At 40.4% G+C, this 22,417-nt stretch overlaps 2 protein-coding genes across 2 annotated transcripts; both read right to left on the bottom strand.

Moving 5' to 3' along the window:
* Positions 1–895: 895 nt before the first annotated feature.
* LOC131692580 (solute carrier family 35 member E1 homolog) lies at positions 896–7,896 on the bottom strand. The gene is made up of 4 exons (XM_058979713.1): positions 7,128–7,896; positions 2,078–2,412; positions 1,785–2,024; positions 896–1,720 (listed from the first exon to the last, which is right to left on the bottom strand). The coding sequence occupies exons 1-4, from the start codon at positions 7,453–7,455 to the stop codon at positions 1,436–1,438; spliced, it is 1,188 nt and encodes a 395-aa protein (XP_058835696.1). The 5' UTR covers positions 7,456–7,896; the 3' UTR covers positions 896–1,435.
* Positions 7,897–10,374: 2,478 nt separating this feature from the next.
* LOC131692574 (vitamin K epoxide reductase complex subunit 1-like protein 1) lies at positions 10,375–17,496 on the bottom strand. Its single transcript, XM_058979698.1, has 2 exons — positions 17,021–17,496; positions 10,375–10,826 (listed from the first exon to the last, which is right to left on the bottom strand). Exons 1-2 carry the CDS (start codon positions 17,197–17,199, stop codon positions 10,487–10,489), a joined length of 519 nt encoding a protein of 172 aa, XP_058835681.1. The 5' UTR covers positions 17,200–17,496; the 3' UTR covers positions 10,375–10,486.
* Positions 17,497–22,417: the final 4,921 nt, after the last annotated feature.

Genomic DNA, 22,417 nt, shown 5'->3' with positions numbered 1-22,417 from the left:
TGATGAATCACAATTTTTCGGCACATTCCCCTCGTTATTCAAAGATTTGGAATAAAATTCTGATGGGCAATAAAACCTATACGAAAGCCAATTTCAAACAAATCCCTGGCTCAAATTGTGCAAGGTTCTTATACGCGGCAAGGTTCCTGACATTAAAGTTTGTTTTTCCTGATAAGTTCATTAAAATATTTAAGTTGGCAAGGGAGTTTTTCCTGTGGCAAGAAAAACAACTTTTTCTCCTCCTGTACAACTCGGTTATTGCAAGGGCCTCGACGACACACCAAATTCTGTAGGTGGTGAAAAATATCGACCGATACAAATTGGTCACAACATCCACTGCCATGACTCTACTGGACGTGGAGAAAACCTTTGACAACGTGTGACTTGAAGCCACATGATAGATCGATGAATATAAAGTTCTTACAATTCAGTTCCATCATTTTTGAAATGTTGCACTAATAGAATTCAAATAGGGAAAAATGCGGAAATATTTTTGGTGGAAAAGGTTTAAAATCAAGGAAATAAAGCTAATTTCCTGTAAAATTTTACGCAATTGAAGTGGTTTCCTACATCGCTTAACTCTGCAGATATTATCGGTTGTACCCCGCCTGCCTCTATTTTTAAAATTTGCACTTCGGAGTGGCATACGATCGACTAAATAGGACTAGGTTCATGTTATCGTAACTGGAGTAGTACCAAAATCTGCAAGTAAATTTACTATTCGATTGACACAATTACTTACGAACATTGCAAACATAAAGGGCCTCTAGGAATTGCCTTCAGGGTTCTTTGACACATAGTAGCAGAAAGAATAGATAAATTATATTCTAAAATTCCAACAAATACGTCTGAGTTTCGGTAATTCCTTTCCTTATCACGGAAACCAAAAAAAAGCTTTATTCCAGTAATTGTATAAAATAGCGTTTATTAGTAAGTTCCCTGCAATCATGCTCTAAGTTCGGTGCACATCAATTTTACAAGCTTCGTCTTCTTTTTGCCACCCTCAATGTTCGGTAGCACCCCCAGTCAAAATTGCTTCTCTTGTCCTATGGCTCCTACGTACATTCCGCTAGTCGGATCCGATTCCAGGGCACCGGATGAATACTGCTAAGTCAAGTGTTTTTTTTTTCTGTTTTATGTATCTCGCAGCTTCTATCTCGGGAATAGGAGTAAAATATAACCGGGTAGTAAATAAATAAATCTGCTCTATGAAGTGATCCCCACTCACTTTCGTTACCGCACGAAATAACCACGATCATCGTCGTCGGATCCGCGGCCCCCTTTTCATTAAAGAGATATACACAGCTTCGCAAACTATCCTAAATTGTCAATCAACTAGTTTATCGCTAAGGTCAACTGTACAGGAACGAAACAACAGAAAACATGCTAATCAAATCTGTCTATGACAAAGCTATAACCCTATCTTGTGTTCGACCTAGACGAACAGTAACTTGTTCACGGTACCATTAATCGCTGCGCTGCCGCCACTATTACTTAACAGAATATTCGTCGTATTACTACTTCCATGAAGCCGGCCATTTTGGAGGCTACCATTCGCCGTTCCGCCATTGCTAAAACCATTCTTACCACCACCTCCGTAATGACCATTGCCGACCAGCAGTGAGCTATCCTCCAACGGTTGATACTTGATGTTGTTGTTGGCATTCGTGTACGGCAGAATCGTGTCCTTCTGTGGGTGTAACCGTGAAAAGTACTTTGCCTAATGAACGCAAAAAAAAGATTTAGAAAGACGATAATCGCCAAAAGAAAAGGAAAGGTCTCACCCGATTATAGCACAGCACCCCGATGATGGCCAGCATCATGCCGAAGATGTTCATCCACGTCACCGGATTGCCGAGGATGAAGAGCGAGATCGCTATCACGAAGATTCGTTTGCTGGCACTTGCCACTGCATAGGTTAGCGGTGCCACGATCGATAGTACGCTGAAGGCCACGATGTTTTGCAGCCAGTTGAGGACACCGTCGGTGAAGAGTAGGGCGATCACTCGATAGTCTCCATTTTTCTAAAAAATATTAAATTTATTTTGATAGTTTATAAAAATACCGATAAACTCACGATCGCTGGATGCTGCAGTACGCTGAACATATCGAAGTAGATCCACACCGGCAGAAACATAAACAACGCCAGCCGACCAAGAATATGCAATAACCGGAGATGATGGACATTCGTTTCTTTGAGCACCTTCTTGGAGAAGATATTCTGCAGCGAGAAGCCCATCGTCGACAGGAGGGCACTGATCATTCCGATCGTGTCGAACGACAGCTCAGTCATGGTGGCGATACCGACTCCGGCGATGATCGGCACCAGGCTTAGGTAGACGGCTTTGGTATGCCGTTCGCCCATGATGATCCGCGACAGGATCACGGTGAACAGCGGCATGGTACCTTTCACTGGAAAGAGTACAAGATTGATGGCGTTTGATTAGTGCTAAGTAGCGAGTAAATATCGGAAGTTGACAGACACATGACTAACGCTGGACTTGCTGTTAGGTGTCACATTGGACACCTGAGCGCGTATTTCTGTTGTGGCGCTCGAGACGTGCGAATTTTCGTTAATTTATAGTAATTTGAGTTTTAATTAGAATGGGAGAAGCACACTGTGGGTGAGAAAAATTCGAGATCGATTTTAGAGGCTGCTGTGGTCATGTGTGTCAGCTGATGAGTTTGATAAATTGATTATTTCTAGAATATTTTTCTCTAGTCAATTTGCGCTGGTCAGAGCCGAAATTTGATGACGGAGAATAGATTAAAAACCGCATGCATTATATATCAGTCTTTCGTTGTGCGAAATCTACTTCAACTGAAAACTACCATACGCTAAAAACATTGGTAGAATTTTCTTTCCTAGCTGATGGTGCTGGCCATTGAATTGGGGGTGCTGGACGCTACTTTTGCAGTTGTTATGTCCTGTTGTAGCCATTAATTTTGCAACTGTTCGTGGTTCAGGTAATGTTATTTCAGGAATGTGTTTTATATTGGTTTATATTGACCCCACCAAAGGTTTTGCTTGGTGCATCATCCGATCGCAGTAGCAGTATGTTGCATAGCGTCGTTTAATTTTACTTCTGTTTGTTTTTAATTATAGAATCAGCTATATCATTAGAACTACCTTAGAAGAAGTTCCTCGAAATATACGGTGAAACGGACCCCACTAGTTCGTATGACATGTATTTTGTAATTAACTTGGGTCAAGTACGCTGTGCCAAATCGTATAGGCGTACCTTTATTTTATCGTCTTCTTTATGAACGAGAATCATAATTTCATCCTTGTTATTTTCAACCACTTGTTTAAGGTTATTCTGTGAAACGAAAAAGTTCTGCTTGAGTTAACGCGTTTAACGATACCAGTACTGAATGGCACAAGTCGTGAAACTGAACATCGGCGACTTCTGTAAGGCCAACCTTTATTTCCACCTTCGCAAATTATTATACTTCACTAAGAATCGGTCGTACAGATCAAAATTTGGGTCGAAGCAGTGCTCGGGGACTTCAACGCCGATCATACGCTGTGGGCCGCCGAAATCTTTGACGAATGTAAACTTATTGTACTCAGCAACGGATGCTTTTATTCAACATCCGAGACCAATACTATTCAGTCCTGGACGCTTTCTGCTCCGCGGACTTCGCTGGGGCCTGTGGTACTACGCCTACGAGAAGGTAATCTCGGACTCCCTCGCACCAGACCGAGCATACACACCCTTCAAACCCATGACTAAGTTCGTCCTGGCCGCTGAGCGTAGCATTGCTCGCACGTGGCAAACCTCCACCTCGAGCCACCCCCTGGTGGAACCCGGAGATCAATCAAGCCATAAAGCACTCCGGATACTTAAAACGACCCACGCTAGCCAGCCCATGAAAGAACAAAGGGCTACAGAATTCCATAGATTGCGAAATCTGGTCAAGATAGACCGTTGAGGTTTCGAAGATCAAGAGCGGGAAAGCATTTCTCCAAGAAATGTCTTCCGATGTTTCCATCGGCGAGCTTTGGAGGAGAGTGAACGCTCTCAGCGGGAAACGGAGGCAAGTCGGCTTTTTCTCGTAGTCAATGAAACCACAACTCTCGAACTCTAAAAACGTAGCGAAGAATTCGGCAAATTCTTCAGCTCCTCAGACACAGTCCTCCCTCTAACCATTCTAGCACGCTGCAGAAGACTTGGAAGAGCGCAGATATCCTTTCCACCAGACTCCGGACAAGACTTCAACAGTGCTGTTGGACTGTTTGAACCGCATCTGGAATGGCCAACCCATCTCATCTTTGAATACGGCTCTTGTTTTTCCCATACCAAAGAAGGGTGACGTTTTCCGTACGGCAAAACACGTCCGGTTGATAAACTTGCTCCCTTGGTTAACAGACGGCTTATGACCTACCTCAAAGAGAACTTCCATCTTGACCAGCGCCAATTTGCCTTTGGAGGGAGCGGAGCCTATCTTGGAGCATTTGGAGAATTCATCAGACAGTCCCTGGCGGACGAGCTATATGTCGACATAGCTCCCGTACAGTCAAGGCTTACAACACTGTCTAACGCGAGAGTGTTCTAGCTAGCTGGGGAGTCTCCGAAAACCCTTGGGAATTACATCAAGGAGTACCTCAACAATCGTGTCTTTCAAGTGGGAGTCAGCAGTTTGCAGTCCGGAGCGGATCCGCGATCGCCGTCATATTCCTTGACAGCATCTTTGCATCCCTGCCGGGGAAGTTCCCATATCCTTCTATACCGACGACATCATAATCGACAGGATTGACTGCTCGAATGAGGACAAAGCTCCAAACCGCAATAAACGCCATCGGAAGATGGGCTGAAGCAGTGGAGTTCAACATAGCCGCAGCCAAATGCTCAGTATCCGCCGAGAATCAAAAATCCTTGGAATCACGCTACCTCACATTCGTATCGCACTTCCAGACAGTTAAACGAGAGCAGGAAGCGCCTTATTTGGGCCATCAATGTCCGGCATCCGACCTTGAACAGGAGAACTGCGATGAACGTCGGTAGTGCGCTTATCGACAACAAAATCTTCGGTAGCAGTTATCAATTTTTTTCGTACCGAAATCGCTCCGGGTAACTACCCAGGCCCCCACAGTCTGTTGCGAAAAAAATGCTTGAAATTCCAGTATACAGAAAAGAATTTTTTGCGGACCCCAGGTTGAGAATCGCTGCTCTACGGTATTGAAATAATAAACCAAAACTTGGACGGACTTATTAGGGCCCTTGCTCCTCTGTACAACGAAATGATTAGGTTAGCTTCTAACTTACTACAGAGCACTTCCGCCGAAGCATCCTTAACGACTTAAAAGAAATTCGTGGCGCAGACCTCCCAGAAATAGCTCGCCTTCGCAGAACCCGGGATCGACCCTGGTACAAGAGAAACCCGAACACCAGCTGCAACCTAGCCGGGTCGCTATAAGCAGGCCCTTCCTCCGAGGTCGGTCAGGCAAAATTTCTAGAGCAGATGAACCAACGATTCCCGAACCATTTGTCTGGATCTACACTGACGTTCCCAAGCTGCAAAGAGTCGACGTGGTGGTCTAGGGAACAGGAGCTGTTCTGGCCCACCACCTCTCTACAAACTTCTTCTCAACAAAAGTTGCTGCCATCAGTCTCGCGATTGCAAGGAGACCAGAGGGTATACCATACCTGACTCTCTGTCGGTCATATCCACCCTGGAAAGGAAAACGTCACGCCATCCTTACATACAAACCATAGAGAACACTTGCGAACCGTTGATCACAATATGCTGGATGCCCAGTCACTGCGGGATCAGCGAGAATGAGTAAGCGAAATCATTGGGAGTTCACTGGAGACAAGCTCAAAGATTGCCGAACAAATTAGTCAAGTCGACGAGTATCATCTCCCTCTTCAAATCAAAACCTTGGCTCACTTCATTAGCCACTGGAGGAGTCAACTAGGTCCCCTCCAAAACAAAAAACAAAGTGGACCGACTGGGACAATGGGCTCGAGCAGAGCCCTCTCCCACCTAAGCGCTGGCCCCACTAAACCACTCACGTGACTCGAACTGAACCCTCACCCCCTACCTGCAACCTCCACCCAACTACCGTCTTCAATTCGAGATATTCTGGGCAACGACCCGAAAAATGAGGTGACAATTATCTCATTCTTGAAAGATGCCGAGCTGCTCGAGAAATTATAGAAGCTTCCAGGGGCCTCTTGCCCCATCCGCTTCGGTGTACTATAAAACCCTAAGCACCTCAGCGACCAACAACGCAACAGCCTACCACTCAGCTTTGCGAATACCTCAAACGAAATTATACAATGCAATGTAATGTCAAAATGTTCACATATTACTATTTTTTCGTGCGAATGACCAATTAGGTTAAAGCCCTCAATAAACAACCTACAAGCCATTTTTCGGTATATTTCAATGGAAATATAGAAAAAAGGATGTTCTTAGGTAGGAATTTTACTAGTTAATCTTTATGACCGTGAAAATAGGGCAGCCAAGGGCCTGACGTTTGAAATACAGGAAAATTGGTTTGCACGAAAAATACTACTACTACTACAAATCGCTTGCTTGATCACGTAGGTTGTGATAAATGATAAAATTTCACCATTAAGAACAAACTCAAGCTCCCTCCTCTACAACCACCAATCAGCAAACAAATTGCCTAAACATGCGCCAAATTACACTGCTCTCGCACTTTATGCACAGCCTACTGCTGCTAGGCTGACCACCCCAAAACATCGTGCCGTTTGCGAACACGTGCGAGCCAGCCGAATTCGGGTCGCCGGCCAATAATCCGCTCCGGTTGCTGCGACCACGTAACAACGCGTACAACCGAGTGGAATGAACGAACGCGGTTTAGATGCATAGCCAAGAAGAAAAAAAACTAGTTTTCTGCAACATATTCGTCTCACAGCTCCGCTGCCTGGGACGCGCGCAAGTGCTTTCGAGCGTAACCTCTCCACGGCCGCCGCTGGTTGACCGACCGCTTGAACTCAAGCAAAAAGGGGAAGGAGTAAAACATAGGTACGCGCACAGGTATGTAATTTGTAAGGCAATTGAGCTGTTGTGCCACTCGCGGATTAGATCATAGATTTGCACACATACCGGAGTCTCTCCGAAATAATATGTCAAAAGAATTTTTAACTCACCCGTATGTGCGTAGGACACCGGAACCTTCCAGATCGAAATGTGGGACATGACCGAGGCCAGAAACTTTCCCAGCGCCAGCGGAACGATAAACTTGAAGTAATACCTCCACGAGATATCCACGTACTTTCGAACGCCCCACAGATTAAAGAACGGTCCACTGTACAACGTAATGCTCGTCAGCTGAACCATGGTTACCGTCATCGGGTACGGGAACTCGCTCAGGATCATCTTCCCGATGACATTGTTACTGCTGGACACGATGTACCACAGAATGCACAGGAAAGTGATCGTCAGCATCTGACGGGTTGCTGCCTTATCAACGGCCATGATTGTGGCGTTCTATCCTATCAGCAAACAGCAGGCAGAGTAGGCTTTTATTCCTTTCGTTCTACTGACTTTTGTTTGCTTTTGTTCGCGCTGGGAATTCCCTCTGCGCCCGCAGCCGTCGGGGGAAAGCTATTACGTGGGCAAATTTTCACTCTACTCGATGGAAAAAAATAAAAACTAGGCGCGACTGCTGATCGAAACGCAAAGATTCTTTTCGGGCGACCTCATAGTTGATGAAATTTCATGCTTTGGGAAGTACTGACGTTTACACTTTTCATTTTTTTTTCTTCACTCGGACAAACACACAGCAAGACGCGACGGGACGAGGGCGACAACACACTATTTATCTTGCGTTATGTGTTCTTCACTAGCACCGACGACGACGCTGCTGCAACAGACGGGACCGCATCTGTTCTACTCTCTAGCTGTATAGTCAGAAACGTTGTACATAAAGACCTTTAACAATCCTTTCACTGCCGAGAAGCAATGTTTGCGGGTGAGTGTGTTGGTGTCAGCTGAATTTGACAGTTGTGTGCTGGAACTGTCAGCGCATCGCGTTCACCTATACCACCGTTCTGCTGCACTTTTCGAACAGTTTGTGATTTTCAAATTGACGGTTGATTAAAAGTCGATTTTCGATCAATAGAACCATCACATTTATTGTTTATTAATTGATTAACATTATCACAACATTACGTTTTTGCCTTTCTCATATAAAGAAAGGCTATGCAATCACTGTAAAAATCGACTTTTTAACCGAGGCCCGGAGGGCCGAGTGTCATGCACCATTCGATTCAGTTAGTCGAGATCGGCAAATGTCTGTGTGTGTGTGTATGTATGTGTGTGTGTATGTGTGTGTATGTGTGTGTCATTTAAACTCACACAATTTTCTCAGAGATGGCTGAACCGATTTTCGCAAACTTAGTTTCATCTGAAAGGTATAACGCTCCCATAAGCTGCTATTGAATTTTTAGTTGATCCGACTTCCGGTTCCGGAGTTACGGGTTGAAGAGTGCGGTCACACAGCAAATTCCCATATAAACTGGTACCACCATGATGTTCAAATGATGTAAAACATATTAAAATTGATGTAACATTACTCTAGTTTGCGGGCCTGGATCACTAATGATCAATCAAAGTAGCTTTGACCACATTGGCCACCTATGACGGTTCATGACGCCCCCGGGGAACCCGCCAAGTTCCTAAGCTAATATCACACCCATTCCCCAACGAATTCTCTACCGATTTTTACAAACTTGATTTCAAATGAAAGATACAGTAATGCCATTGACTGCTGCTGAATTTCATTCGGTTCTGACTCTTGCTTCCGGAGTTACAGGGGTGTTAGTAAGGATACACTGGAATTTCCCATATAAATCGGTACAATCGTAATACCTCAGAGGCTAAAAACTATTGAAGTGGTCACCAAATAACTTCTAATCGCAGATCTAGATCACTGATTGCCAATCAAACATTCTTTGAATATATTGTCCACTATCGACGATTCCGGAAGTCCGGAATTCCGGGCATATTCCACAATTAAAGTCAAATCGGTTCTTCGGTGATGACTGAACCGATTTTCTCAAACCAAGTCTCAAATGGAAGGCAAAATATGCAGTTGAGTATTGCGTCGCCGCCCCCCCCCCCGTCTTGCCCTTACACCTCCCTCCTTCATCACTCCCCTCCCCTTGGACCACCCTCACGCCCGCATTTCCTTCATCCATCCCGTATACCGAAATAAGATGAAGGATTTCTGACGCATCCTCCACTCCCACTCTACTAAACCCCCATTCCCTACACTTTTAAACCCATTCCACCAACCTTTCCAAATTATAATCACATGAAGATAACATTGAACTCATGCTTATTAAGCTAATTAAATATTATTCTTTTGCCTTTCTCATATAGAAAGGTTATGCAATTGCTTCAAAAACCGATTTTCTAACCGAGGCCCGGAGGGCCGAGTCTCATATAACATTCGACTCAGTTCGCCGACATCGCAAAATATCTGTGTGTATGTATGTGTGTATGTATATGTGTAAGTATGTATGTATGTATGTATGTATGTATGTATGTATGTATGTATGTATGTATGTATGTATGTATGTATGTATGTGTGTATGTGCGGATTTGTTAACAAAATGTCCACATCCGTTTCTTGGAGATGGCTGAACCGATTTTTACAAACTAAGATTCAAATGAAAGGTATAATATCCCCATAGGTTACTATTGAATTTCATTTTCAACCGACATCTTGTTCCGGATTACGAGTTGAAGAGTTTGGTTACAAAACAAAATTTGTTGATTTGTCCACATTCTGAATTTGGAATTTTCTGAACCGATTTTGACAAACTTGATTTTAAATGAAAGGTCCATCAGCTGCTGTTGAATTTTGTGTGGATCCGAGTTCTGGTTCCTGAATTACAGGGTGATACGTACGATCACGCAGCAAATCCCGATTCTAACGAATTCTGCGATGAATTGGTGAGGTGATTTTTTTCCAAAATATAAACACAACTATTGAATTTATAGATCTAGGTCACCAACAGTCATTCAAAGTCTCTTTGGTCACACTGGCCACCATCGACGGATCCGGAAGTATCCAAATTCAGAATAACGGTTATATTGGTTATTCGAAAATGGCTAGAACGATTTGATCAACTTAGTCTCAAATGAAAGGTGTTGCGTCCCCGGAAACTGATATTAAATTCCATCTCCATCCGACTTCCAGCTCCGGAGTTACGGGTTGTGGAGTGCGATCACATAGAAAACTCCGATTCAAACCGATACCTCGATGAATGCAAAAAGGTGCTCTTATATATACTTACCAAGTGTAATAAGAATGAAAGACATTTCCATAATGTTATATTGTACGAACCAGTTATAAAATCATAGTTTGGAGAAATGAGAAAGGCACAATTGCACCTATAGGTGGATTAAAACAGGTTTTTTATATTTGGCTTGGAACGAATTGAAGCAATCAAAAAAAGCTTTTTAATGTTTCTTACTACTGTCAAAACTGACCAACCATTTAACGATCCTTCCGGATCGCTCGCATAACCTGTTCCTCCCGAACCAGAATCTGCAGCTTCTGGCGGGCTACGATCAAGCTGATCAGATTGACAGCGTAGGTCGTCACGCACACGACGCACAGATCCTCCAGCACAAAGTACAGCAGATAGGCCAGATAGATCGACAACAGATTGGACAGTCCGGTTAGGTAGCAGTTTAGCCGAGCCACCCGAATGTTGTTGCTGAAGACGAGTCCGGCAACGAGAAAGTAGTAGAAGATGCCGTAGAATCCGTTCGGTAGATTGAGGGCCGAGTCCGGTCCTAGGATGGGACCGATGAGACCGAAACCGCGACCATAGCTGTGAACGAAGAAAAACGGGAAAATGGTTACTATCTCAATTTGAAAATTTCGATATTAAAAAGTCTCCCGGATTATTGAGTCAAAACAGTATTCGTATCGTTTTTATCATCGTATGTAGAATTTTGTGCTCTAAGAAGTCATCCTTATTATATTTAAACTTTCTGATTCTTTTCGTTATTATTTAATCTTTTTACTAATTATTGCATTTGTTTGTTTATTTTCGATTACTTCTATTTTTTTCTTGTTTCTTTTTCCTCCTCTTCTACTGTTTTTGTTTAAATTCCATTTTTTTTAATTGTTTCTCTTTATTTATTTGTTTATTTATTTTTAATATTTGCTTTCTATTGTGTTATTCTGCTTTTCTCTTTTTAATGGGGTTTTGCTTTTCTTCATTTCAAATTTGCTTTCCTTGTCTTTTTACCGTTTTTCAGCTTTGTATTGTTTCTATGCCTTCAACTTTTGCATTTATCTTCTACGCTTTTTTCTACTTTTTCTTTTCTCATTTTTTATAATTCTTTTTCTTTCCTTATTATGTTTCCGTTTTCAGTTAAAATTTTTCTGTTTTCCATGTGCGCTCGTTTGTTTTCATTTTTCTATTTGGTGTTATTCCTTTTCCTCTTTTTTCTGTTTCTTGTTTATTCTTTCTACTATCTATTCCGTCATTTTTGCTCTTATGCAATTGCTGCTCCATTTTGCTTGACGATTTCCCCTTTTTGGTCTTTCTAATTTCCTTTTTTCTCTTTCACCTTTCTCCTTTAATTGTTATCAGCTTTGTTCACTTTTCGGTATGCCTTCTTGTTTGTTCTATCTTTCCTTATCTATTCACTTTTTTTATTTCTTACCTTGTTCATCTCGTCCTTTTTTTCTGTTTTCTATTAATTTTTGTATTTTCCTTTCAATGTCTTAACATTTTCTTCCATCTATCATTTTTTTCGCTTGGTCCTTCTCTAGTGTTTTTTTCTTCTTTTTCCATTATTCATCACCCTGTTCTCTACTATCTTATTTTTATTTTTCGCTCTTATTTGTTTTTCTTTTTCACATTTTTCTATTTTTGCTTTTCCTTTTAGCCAACAATTTCCTTTTCACATATCTTTATTTTTCATATATTTTCCTTGCTTTGCCTTTCACTTTTCTATATTGTTTCTCAAATTCTTCATTTCACTTTTGTTTACTCCTTCTACCTTCTGCTTCCCATATCATTGCTTAATCGCTATGGCTTGTCGTGCTTTTGATTTTCAAAATGTTTTTCCTTTTTCTATTTTTGTTTTGCTTTGTCTTCTTACACTTTCCTATTTTTTATCTGCTTCCCATTCCTTCTTCGTTCCGTTACATTTGTATTCGGTTTCCAATTTTCATTTTTTTCTTCGCTTTCATTCGGCTTTCTTCTATCTTCTAGCACCTCATACTACGTCCTTTCTTTATCTATTTCTTTTACCTTTTTTCGTTAAACCTTTCACCACTTTCTGTGCTTTAAATTCTTTTCCTTTTTATGTTTTCTATTTCTTCTTTTTTAACAGTTGTTTATGTTTTTTCAATATTTTTATTATTTCAAGATTATTCTGTTTTTTCTATTCCTTTTTACGTCTTCTTTTAATCTTCTTTCTATCTCTTTTCATTGTTATTTTTCTACAATTTCGCTCGCTAATAATTTTCTGTAATTCTTTGCGTTTCCTACTCTTTTGTTTAATTTTGCCACTTTTGCTTTTTTGTTTTTCTTATGTGCGTATTAGTCCATGTTCTGCTTTTTCGATTGCTTCACTCTTTTTTACATTTTCCTTTTTATATGTTTATTTTTACATATCGACGTTCATCTTTTTCTTTTATCCTAGTTTCAAGTTTATCTTTTTACATTTACGTTTTTTATTATTTGTTTTTTTCTTTTTCTATTTATTTTTGTTGTGTTCTCATTTTTTATTTTATTTTACACCCGTCCTTTTTTGTGCATCTTGTCTTTTTCTGTTTCTTCTTCCTTTTTCGTTTGTACTCTCAGTTCTTCTCCTTTAATGTTTTCTTTCTTTTATGTTTGTATGTTTGTATTCCCCTTACTTGATTCGTTTCTTATATCTCGTTGTTCTGTTCTGCTTTGCCCCCATTTCTTTTTCGTCGTTTTTGGTTTCTTTAGGGTTTTTATTCCGTTTTTTCATGTTCATCTCTTTCGTTCTTCCCCTTCGCTTTGTTCATATTTTTCTTGTGCTATTTTCTCCTACTTTTATATCTAACGCTTTTGTTCCTTGTTCCATTTTCTTTTTTGTCTTCCTTTCAATTATTTCACAGATTTCATTTAAATTGCTTTTATTTTTATAGCCCTTTTTTCTTTTACCTTATTTGCTTTCCCGCTTTTTTATTTATTTTATTATAATTGCGTTCTTTTTCTCATTTAAATTTTTTTCTTTGTTTTTATTTTGCTTTCCTCTTTTTCCTTTCCTGATTTTATACTATTTCTTTATCTATTTCTTTTACCTTCTTTCTGATAAACCTCTGCAACGTCTTTTACTATTCTAACTTTCCTATTCCTTTTATACTTCTATCTATTCCATTCTTCGTACTCTTGCATTCTTCCTTTTCTCTATTTTTTTTAATCTTTTCCCCCTTCCTATTAGTCCATTTTTGCTTTTTCGTCTGCTTAACCATTTTTTATATCTTCCTTAATATTTCTCTATTTGATTTTGCGTTTATTTTTTTCTTGTAGATTTTTTGTCCTTTCACCATTTCTTTTCGCGTTTTCGTTTTTCATTATGTTTTCCCTTTGGTGTGTTTTCTTTCCATTTCTTATTTTCTTTTACGGCCTTTTTTCTGTATATCGTCTTTCATTCTGATCTTTTTTCTTTTACTTGTATTTAAGTTCTTTTTGCTTGATTTTTTCTTTACTGTATCCTTTTCTTTTTTTAGTTTTATTCATTCCTCGCTATTTTTATTTCGTTGTTCTGTTCTGCTTTTTCTTAATTTGTTTTTCTTGGTATCGGGCTTCTTTAAGTTTTTTCTCCTTTTTTGGCTTGTTCCACGTTTTTTCGCATTCCTTTTGTTCATATTCTTTTTCTTATAATATTTTTTCTTATCTTTCATTAACGTTCCTTTTGGTTTGCTCCTTTTTTTCATTTCCTCTTTTTATTTCGATTATAGAAGATTCAACGATATGGTCATTCGCCTCTTTTTTGGGGTTAGAGAAATCTCTTTAAAATCTCTAACCCTATGAGCGGAATTGGAAATCGAACCAAGGTGAGTGCAAGGCAATCGATTTACCAAATACGCTAGCCCGCCCTATTTCCCTTTTCTCTTTTGTCCTCTTCTTTTAATTATTTCATATTGTTCATTTCCATTTTCCTTCTTTCACCTTTTTGATTTTCTTTTTTTTCTATTTTTTCTTTATTTTGCAGTATTCATTTTTCTGTTTTCTTATGCTTCATATTTTTTTTTCTTTGTTGTTCTTTTTCTCATTTTGTAACTGTAACATTTGGTTTTTGTAAGTTTTTATATTTGTTTTTTCATTAGTTTACTTTCCTATTTTGATTCTGCGTTTCTTTTCGACTTTTGCTTTCTTCGTCCTTATCTATTTAAGTATTTCTTTCATACTTTTTGCTGTCAAAACAAGCTTGCAAAACGAATAATGAAAAATACGGGACAACATTAAGTTGTCACGTATTTTTCATTATTTTTGCACTTTATTTTTCGTTTTGTTAGGTTTCGTTGCAATTTTCCTTAATCGTTTTTTTTTTGTTTTAAATATTTGATTTTTTTCATGGTTTTGGTTTCTTATTTTCTCTCCATGTTTTGTATTGTTTTCTTTATTTTTTCTTACCTATTTTTGTCAGGCCTAACTTCCCAATAATCATCATATGATTTAAGAGCCTAACGACCTGTTCAGGGTATCATCAAACAATATATGGAATCGTTGCACAATATGGGTAAAGCTCGTGTATATTTTTGTTTGTTGGGGAATTTACCTTTCATTTATTTATTTTCAATTTTGTATTTTTTGTCTCATTCTGTTTCTTCCATTATATTTTACAGTTCCTCGTTTAGTTTTGGAGCATTACCATTTTTTTTGAATTATTATATCATTCCTGCTGTTTATCTTTTTTGCCCTAAAATTCGTTTGTTCTTAAATATGATCTTCGAAATATTTCATTCAAATATAGCGACGACCAATTGGTTTATTTTACGGCGACGAATCCGAGCGTTGTATATGTCAGGGGATGTTTTTTTCTTTAGGGAAAATAAAGGGTGTTAAAATATTCTTCCTTAGTTCCTAGATCTCCTAACCAATTTGTATTATTTTGCATCACACTTCACCGGTGTAGCGCCAGGTAGAAATGTAAACGCTATTAGATTGAACTGAATTTGTTGACTTAACACACATCATGAACCTTCAAGAGATGACTGGCTGGTATGAATTGGATGGACACAAATGACACGAGCACAGAAGGCGGTCGGTGAAATGCACACAAATTCAGGAGTCTGCGCTCCAGCAGCAATCCGATCTGTACAGCTCGCTGTCAGGGCCGGTTGTCAAGCACCCTGCTGATAAAACCACCGTCTCTAGGCCGGTTTGTGACCGAACATTTCCTGTCGAGACAGACAGTGTACCCGCATTCGAAACCGTACGGTAGATTAGTGATAGTCATGATAAATTGTTTTTGCCTTTCTCAATAGAAAGGTATTGCAATTGCTCTGAAAACCGACTTTTTAACGGAGGCCCGGAGGGCCGAGTGACATATACCATTCGATTCAGTTCGTCGAGTTCGGCAAATGTCTGTGTGTGTATGTATGTGTGTATGTATGTATGTGTGTGTATGTGACCAAAAATGTCACTCGTTTTTCTCAGAGATGGCTGAACCGATTTTGACAAACTTAGTCTCAAATGAAAGGTGCAACGTTCCCATAGGCTGCTATTGAATTTCTAATGTATCCGACTTCCGGTTCCGGAATTACAGGGTGATGAGTACGAACACGCAGAAAATGTCGATTTTAATAAATTCTGCAATGAATGTATAAAGGTGAAACTTTTTCCAAAATATGACCACAACTGCTTCGATTTGTAGCATTAGGTCACTAACATCCATTCAAAGTCTATTTGGCCACATTGGCCACCATCATCGGTTCCGGAAGCCCCGGCGGAAGTATCTAAATTCAGAATAACAGTCACATCGGTTTCTCGGAGATGGCTAGACCGATTCGACTAAACTTAGCCTCAAATGAAAGGTATTGCGTCCCCGTAAATGGCTATTTAATTTCATTCCGATCCGACTTCCGGTTCCGGAGGTACAGATTGTGGCGTGCGATCACATAGCAAATTGTGATTCAAATCGATACTCCGATGAAAGCAAAAAAGGTAAAAATTTCGCTAAAATGTCTCTCAAACAACTTAAATTTGCTGTTCTAGGTCACCGACGGCCAACCAAACTTTCGTTGACTACATTGACCACCATAGACGGTTCCGGAAGTGCCCAGGAAAAGCGGCCATCTTTCAAAATTTACGAACTCACATCAGTTTCACGAAAATGGTTGGACCGATTTTCACACAACTTAGTCCCAAATGATAGCTATAATATCCCCACAGATGTCTATAAAATTTCGTACGGATCGCTTATATGGGTCCGGAAATATAGACTAAATCGTCCGGTCACATATGAAATTCCCATACAAGTCGGAACTCAAATTTTTTTTTTCAAGGGGAGACCCCATGAAATTTCAGAAATCGAATTCGTATTTTTGATGCCGAACATCTTTAAAATGCATGAAACGTCGAGATTTTATGTTATCTCGAAAAAATTTTATTTATGAAAATCGACTTTTTGGGACTTTGCCGATTTCGCACCTTTTTTCAGTTCAATATTAGCGTGGCTGTTTTTTCTTTTACAAAATTTTAGAACTCGAATAATGATTTATTTTCCTGTATATAGTTGTCATGTGATGTATAATAATAAAATGTAATATATGCATTTAAAAGTTTTTAATGAATATGAACATCGCACACATTCTCGTGATTCATGATTGAGAAAGGCACAATTGCACCGCTAGGTGGATTAAAATAGGTTTTTTTTTCTTCACTTGCTTCACGAAATAGCCACGTGGCCTCTTTGTTCGAAGCCGACACACGGTATTTTTTCCCTCACAAGAAAATAATTTTGTTTGTAAACAAATTTAATGAAAGGGTAACGCCTGCAGTTCTGCAAACCGTATCACTCTACTTACGCGGATGTAAACACCTTGCTGCAGCTAACCCGCTCGCTAATGTCACACATGGCCTGATAGTTGTGGTCCCGCTCGGCACGGATCTCCACGTACGAGGTGTACAGCGACAGCAGGAACCCGGCCAGGCTCAATCCGAACAGAGCTGCCGTACAGGAACACTTGCAGTTGGAGGAACTCATTTCGAAAGTGGCGGCGTTAGAACAATATAGAGTAGAGCAGCGATAGAGAGCAGAAAAAAAGAAACGCTGTTTTTTGCGTCTCACAGTTCAAAGGTTCATTTGCGACTGACTGATGGCTGAATGGCGGCACTGTATATTTACAACCAGCTGGATAGGGTGACGGACGTTTTTTTGCGCACACGCACTTCCTCGGCCTGATAAGCGTCCACTCGTGATGGATTCGCACGGTTGGAGCATCGGTGTTATCGGGGTGTCGCGGTTCGATTTGGCATGCGGATCGAATCAGTACTGATGATTATGGCGAGAGGTGGGTGCTATAAAGGCATCATCAGGTTACATATGTGTAGTGAGTGCTATAGAGCGAGAGGTACACAGGTGTGTAGGTGAGAATGATTGCAGGGTCATTCTAAAGAGTGTGCGGTGAAATTTTCGCGTTTTTTTTGCTGGGCCTGTACGACAGAAAGCTGCCGATGGTCTGCTGTGCAAAACGAGAATAGGATCGAAGTAGTCTGTGATATTTATTGTAATTAAGGTAGAACTTGTTCTGAGAGTGTGAGGCCTCAGATAAATGGAGGTGTGATACAATAATACTGGGACACATGGGATTTTTTTTAAATTTGCGCCGAAATGTGTTAGAAAGGATGTGTTAATAGATGATTTATGTAGATAACATGTTGATACAATTTGGAGACCCCCATCGATAGAATTTAAGCCAATTTTTGATTCTACAAACTTCGTAATTTTGCAGACACCATTTCAATAAATTTACTTAATAGATGACTACCTTTTAACAGAGTTCACTTAAAAATTAACGCAGGACATATTTATCCAAAGACGCCATTTATGTAGACCTAACGCTTTTAGTTTCAATTCGGCGAGGCGTATGGTCCCTATTTTATATTGCATAGAGGTGTGCACCGCGCCGCCGATTTCAGGTAACAATCGGCGGCGCGCCGGCGTGATTACTATTTTTACCTGCAATCGTCGGCGCGGCGCACACCTCTAATGTTGCATGCTTTTCAAACTCCAACTTTTGTCCAGTAATTAGTATATGTAGTATTCGTATGTTGTTCGGAACACTAATGTATATTTGTCATGAGATGTATCTTTTGCCTTTTTTGCCATTCTTTCAATTATGTTTTGCCGTTGCATATTGTAATATACGAGTCGTACACCCATCCATCGTTTATACAATCGAATGTATACACGCGAAGTTACATACATGCTAGCTTCCTCCCACGCGTTCAAAGATGTTCTCATATAATCGCTCGAGCCCTTTGCGATCATCCACTATCTCGTAAATATGAAACGTCCCGGTGTTTAAGGGGTTATATACACAGTTGGGCTCGAAAATCGAAAATTTGTATTGAATATTCTAAAAGCACATACTTTCAAAAATTTCTTCGAAATTTCATCCAGACCAGAGAACTTGATTTCAAATTACAGCCGTTCGCAGCGCGCTGGTTCCATCCACGAATAAATTTAACACAAAACTTTTTCAGAATGAAAACTAACAACACTAATACTAAAATTTCCTTCTTTTTCAGATAAGGTGACTACTAACTGACCCATAATAACATTCAATGCATGAAAATCAAATTTTGCAAAGTATATCCGAATAACAATAACAATTAGCACGCCGATCCAGCTTTAGTTCACCCCTGAATGAGCAAATTACTGAATGAATAAGAAACTTTATTAAATTAGTTTAGGCATCATGCCATTTCAAACGCTGATTTGATTTAATTCTATTTGGTCCTTTCGCGAGAGTTTTTGCATTAAAGTTACTCGTCAATCCGGCGGTCAAACTGTGGTCGTGTTCGGACGAATGACTATCGGGTACTGCAATTCAGTGTCAAATTGAGGAAAAACTAACCATACTAACTCTAAAATTTCCTTCTTTTTCAGATAAGGTCTACTAACTAGTTTAAGGACTTTAAGGGTTAGTCTACTAACTAACTACTATAAGACCTACTAACTAACCCATAATAACATCCAAGGCGTGAAAATTGAATTTTGTAAAGTATATCCGAATACCAATAACAACACGTCGATCCAGTTTTAGTTCATCCATGGATGAGCAAATTTAATACAGATTTTATCATCAGTAGTAGAAACAACCAACGAAAACCAAGGTAAGAAACCAATCGAAGAGGTGAACAAATCAGGAATCAAAATAACAGTTCCCACTGCGACAAAGTTTATATCCAATAATCAAAAAGGAATTGAGAAATCGAGCAACAAATGAGCCAAGAAATCTAACTTAACAGGAACATCTCAAAGATTTCAAAGCTAAACTGTGCTTAATGGTCTTAAATCTTTAACATACTAACATATGAAGTCGAAAATGATACGAAAATGTAATGTAATGTAAAATTTTCATTTCCGACTCTTAGAAAAACTCCGAGCGTACTGAAAACGTTAACCGCGTTCTTCTCCATGCCATTTTTTGGGAACTGGCCAAAAATGTAACGAACAAATAATATTTAATTGTTCTGAAATTTAACTGTATATTCAAAATAGCTTTAGCGACGCATGTTGGATTTCATATGTTCATTGTGTAATTTGTTTAATAAACAAGACATTTTCTGACCTTTTTTCATTCAAAAAGTTATTATTTTGTGTACTTCATTATTAGTGTTAAAAAATCCATTTACAGAATCTCGCTTTATCTTTCCATTATGCCGAGAAAATTTCCTGAAATATGTCTATGTGGTGTAATCCCTTAACAATCATATTCTTTTGAAATGTGTACATCGATGGAACTCAACTTTTTATATGTTATAATATACTTTTTCGTATTAAATTTTAATGGAATTTTCAATCGATTTTTTACGAAAGTAATCAACATTACTTTACAGTGGTTTTGGCCGTAATTTATTAAAATATTGCTGTGTTACCTTGAAAACTGCTCATGGCCTCTTAACCCTATTGCTCTACTGTCTGTGGTATAGTATTACTGATAATAAACGAATCGAAAAAACATCAACAACGATGTCCAATCCGATTAGCAACAAATTTTCGCTGATCATTGGCACCCCAATACTGTCAATCAGAACACCCACGCTGTCACGCTTGCGAATTATCTGCTACTCGCATGGAATCTGGCGAAGTGAAAAAAACATCTAAACAACGAAAAGACGGCAAAATCAATACTCGTGCATTGATCATAATCAAGACCATCATCATCACCTAAAGCGAAGTATTGTGACAATCCTTCCCACCTCTCTCTCCTCCACCAGTGCATCCAGCTCCTGGAACAGCAACGAAAGAAAAAGAAATAAAAAAATCGCATCTAAGCAACACACAAGTGCCGTCTCCCGAACGCCGACCCAAACGGAGCGGCATGTGCATCGTGCATGCATTGAGATTATGCCAGAAGGCACAGACAGAGACAGAGAGCGCACGTTTAGCAGCTCCTAGCACGAAGAGCAAGAAGTCAAATTCTCCTAATCAGTTTGATGATTTTTTGGTACCTACTGCCGCAGCAAATTTCCAACTTAATTGAATTAAAGTTAACTCGCTTTACACCGAGCCATTAGAGAAGTAATTTCAAGTATTTTGTTCAGTTATTTAATGGGTGAAATTAATCACCAGTCGTCCCACCGCTACTGCTGGGAGTTGAGGAAGGTTTTCGATCGGTAGAACGGAGAAACAGCAGAGAGCGAGAAGTAACAAAAAAAAACGAAACAAACGAATACAGGGAAACCGCTCGCAGGCAGCCAACCTCGTAGCGTCAAACCAAATAAATCGGACAGATGTCAAACTGACGGCTGGTTCTGGTGCTGCGTTGGTATGAGTGGCATTGAAGACCGCCAGTGCTGCCGATGGAGGCATTCGATTACGGGCCGTTCCTTACCGAACGGGGGCAATTTTTGTCGAACTCCGAGCGAATCTGTCGGCACTGTTCCGTGGCAGCGACTGAAGAGCACGGCCGCCATTGCTGCCAACCAAGCGGGACGAAATCACAGTAGTCGAGACTGAAATTTCTTTGTCTCCCGTGTACGCAAGCAGCACTAGAGGACGACGTCGTCGATCGGTTTCTCCTACTGCATAGTTGTCTCCGTTTTGAAGGTCCAAATCTGGCCCATTCCAGGGCGGAAACTACGCCAAACGACGCGTGAACATATTTGCAAGTGGTGCCGGACGTGAGTACGCGTCACCGTGGTGGTCCCGAGCGAAAGTTTTCAGTTATTTTGCGGGCGATCAAATTTGGACTGTAAAAACAACCACGAACAATTTTCACGAACGGTGTGTGTGCAGGAGCGAAAGAGAGCTATCTTTTTTTTGCGGTACGTGGTTTTGCTGTGCGTGTGTATGAGTATGTGCATGGACCAGTGCTTGCGTACGCGAAGGCAAGCTTAATTGCAAAGGAATAGGATACAACACAGCACAGCCTGTGTGGTGGCAGTGCTGCCTGCCTGTTGTCAGCGCATTCCCCATTGAGGATCCGCACTTGAACGTCGACGACACCCGTCAGACCCCGGTGCTGGTGTTGGTGTACCTTGCTGCCACAGTCGCCGCGACCAGTGTGTGCGTGAGGAAGACGTGCGTTTTCAGCACGGATCGGATCGTGCTTATGTGTTTTCATCGAGTATAGATGTGAATCTGTGAAGAGTATCTGAGCGATAGTGAGATAGAACGAGATACAGGCTTCGAAAAGGGGGAAAGGTTGATTCAACGGATCGAAACGCACCGTTGAATGATTATTTCCGGAAGGGAAAAAAATAAATACCTGGTCCTAGATGAAGGATAAATATCTGGATTGAGATTTTCGGTGGAAAATTGCTGGAACACCAGAAGACTCAGCGCGAACGCACACTTTGGACACTGAAGCGATTAGAGTTAGTGGTAGCGTAGAGTGTTAATAACCTCTTGATGTGCAAGTTTTACCCGTTCCCTACCTCGCATCATCCAATTGTTCTGCGCTACCCGAAGGCTGGTGTGAAGAAGAAAACGACACTCAAGCAACAATTATGAATGATCAGTGACCTTAGGAAGGTATAGAAGAGCTCTTCTTACAATCAAACGAAATCGGTGAATCGGGTTCGAAAGGACCCGGAGATAGTTAATTTTTAGTGGAGTGGATTGTGTCATCGGAAACCTTCGAAGGTATCGCGACGGTTCAATCGGTCGGTAGTCAGACCGTCAGCCAGCCAGCCTCTGTGTACAAACACACACCGCACACGCGTGCTAGTCTAGTGCAGTCGCGCAGTGT

The sequence above is a fragment of the Topomyia yanbarensis genome, chromosome 1 (genome assembly GCF_030247195.1).
Source record: "Topomyia yanbarensis strain Yona2022 chromosome 1, ASM3024719v1, whole genome shotgun sequence".
NCBI classification, from domain to species: Eukaryota; Metazoa; Arthropoda; class Insecta; order Diptera; family Culicidae; genus Topomyia; species Topomyia yanbarensis.
This window is presented reverse-complemented; position numbering and strand designations above follow the sequence as displayed.